A 2,047-nucleotide genomic window follows, 5' to 3' on the forward strand; every position below is an offset into this window, starting at 1 on the left:
CTGCAAGCTCGTTCTAAATTGCTTTAATTTTTTTAGTTTTTCCAAAGATGCGGAATGAAGAGGTCAAGTTTTATGAAGCCCCTGTTTGATGGGCTGTTTTTTTTTTTTTTGGAAAAACATTGTTTTGAATAGTAGAATTTTTGGAGAATGTATGGTTAAAAAGTAGGGAAAAATTTTGGATTTACGTGTAGAATATTTTCTTGTGTGAGTGTGTGGTTGAAAATAACTATGCAGAAAAAGGAGCTCTGAAAGAATGAGAGACAAAAATGGGCTAACTAAGATGCCATTTGAATGAAAAAACTGTCCATGACATAAAAAACTGCGCCAGTATTACATGTCTGCATTTCTGCACTCACTTATGGTGCACTTTGATCTTTAGACCCTGTACGTACTTTTTGTCTTAGGATTCTGTTTAAATGTACGCTGTAATCAGACGATCTTATCAGTAGTATCCCATGAGTATTAATCCAGAAAGCAAATTAGATATTCTGTATTTCCTCAATGTAGGCCTTAAGGTAGATTTATCTGTATCATTTCCTAATCGAGAGTTTGAGGTGTGCTACTGTTAAGAATCCAATGCTTAGCTGATATCCCATCATATTATGCAAAGATGTAATTGTATATATCAGCTGATAGTGTGATTCATGCTCAAAGATGTAATTATATATATCCATCATTTTATGCAACGATGTAAATTATATATAGATCAGCTGATGGTGCAATTCACGCTCAAAAATTGCAGTTCCTTCTTTCTTCATAACTTTTTGGCATTCTAAATTTTTTAGTAGCTATAGAATACCATGTCAGAGAGATGCAAATTGTGAGTACCTATGAAGGATCACATGTGTTGCCTCAAATCTCTTGGCATATTCTACAGCAACCACGTTGAGCTTGCCTGCCTCCACTGCTATTTCAAATTCAACCTACACGTACATGGTAATACTTCATTATTTGTTTAGATACTTTAGTGCATATCTTTTGCTTTCTTTTCCACTGCAGATCTCTATGTGCACCTTCTGCAATTTTAATTGATCAAATCATCCATAAATTTTGCTCTTAACTTTGAGCAGAAATACTCATCAACATCTTGTAATATTCCACAAGTAAAGGTTTTAACATGTTCGAACGTTATTTGATTCAAGAAATCATGTGATTCAATGTTGTTTTCTCAGATTCAGCCAAGAAACTGTTGTGGAAATTGTCAATTACCTGTTGCATTTCAGCTAGCTTCGATATCTCTGAAATCGCTGCATCTTTTGAATATTCGACCATCTTTTCTTGAATTTCTTCCTCTCTGTCTTCTTTTTTCTTATTGCTTTTTGCACTTGAATGCAAATATCTGTCACAACCTGCATGAAACCTAGAACTAATAAGGGGAACAGAATCACAACAGAAAACTAACCCTTCGTCCTAATAAATTTAGGGTGGGCTACGCGAATCATTTTTTGCCACTTTAACCGGTTGATTGCTAGATCAGTAAAGGAAACAGAACGCTAACTGCTCCCTTTCCACTGGGATAGTGCACTTGCATACAGGTGCAACAGATCTGTAGTTATATGCCAAAAATTATTTCCAGCAAAACCTTTAAATTCTTACTTAGCAGTGCTCCACATCCCGTAGAACTCTTGAATGCCTGAATGACAACAAGAAGCTTGATTTTGCCACCAGTCTGAAGCCATGAACCTCGAAGGACTTGTTTGATGGAAACGATGCAAATTTTCCAGAAATCATCTTGGACTATTAGCACCTTCTGATCATTCATCAACATACTTTTGCACTTCCAGAAAAAAAGAAGAAACATTTCAGGTGAGTTTTATGCTTGTAAATTGTCAAGTTCAAATGTTGTAAAGGGTTTCTGCTACCCATTTTAGTGTTCTAAACTTTGAGACATGTATACAATGTAAACTTGTACATATGTACTGGAAGATTTACAAATTATACATACACTAATCTCCTCCCTTTTAAACAGCTAGAACTCTGCTTCATGCTATGCAAAACTTTATGGAATTGTAGCCAAAAAAGTACCTGAAATTCTCTGGCCAAAGGG

The 2,047-nt window shown here is 35.4% G+C and overlaps 2 protein-coding genes and 1 long non-coding RNA gene across 4 annotated transcripts in view; 1 reads left to right on the forward strand and 2 right to left on the reverse strand.

Annotated features, from left to right (window-relative positions):
- The window catches only part of LOC111399917 (serine/threonine-protein kinase CDG1-like), a 2,056-nt gene extending 1,382 nt beyond the window's left edge, over window positions 1-674 (reverse strand). The window contains exon 1 of the mRNA XM_023027400.1: window positions 564-674. Within this exon, the coding sequence (XP_022883168.1) occupies window positions 564-674 (111 nt within the window). The remainder of the gene's footprint in view (window positions 1-563) is intronic.
- A 105-nt stretch (window positions 675-779) lies between these two features.
- On the reverse strand, window positions 780-1,806 carry LOC111399594. Its single transcript, XM_023026996.1, has 3 exons — window positions 1,597-1,806; window positions 1,210-1,349; window positions 780-923 (listed from the first exon to the last, which is right to left on the reverse strand). The coding sequence occupies exons 1-3, from the start codon at window positions 1,799-1,801 to the stop codon at window positions 804-806; spliced, it is 465 nt and encodes a 154-aa protein (XP_022882764.1). The 5' UTR covers window positions 1,802-1,806; the 3' UTR covers window positions 780-803.
- LOC111399595 lies at window positions 813-2,047 on the forward strand. Of its 2 annotated transcripts, none has more exons than XR_002703763.1 (4): window positions 813-936; window positions 1,173-1,535; window positions 1,621-1,806; window positions 1,970-2,047. It is a non-coding gene; the product is annotated as an uncharacterized LOC111399595 (long non-coding RNA). The 2 variants fall into 2 exon arrangements; XR_002703762.1 differs by having other exon boundaries at window positions 1,424-1,535.

The sequence above is a fragment of the Olea europaea genome, chromosome 9, assembly GCF_002742605.1.
Source record: "Olea europaea var. sylvestris chromosome 9, O_europaea_v1, whole genome shotgun sequence".
Classification (NCBI taxonomy): Eukaryota; Viridiplantae; Streptophyta; class Magnoliopsida; order Lamiales; family Oleaceae; genus Olea; species Olea europaea.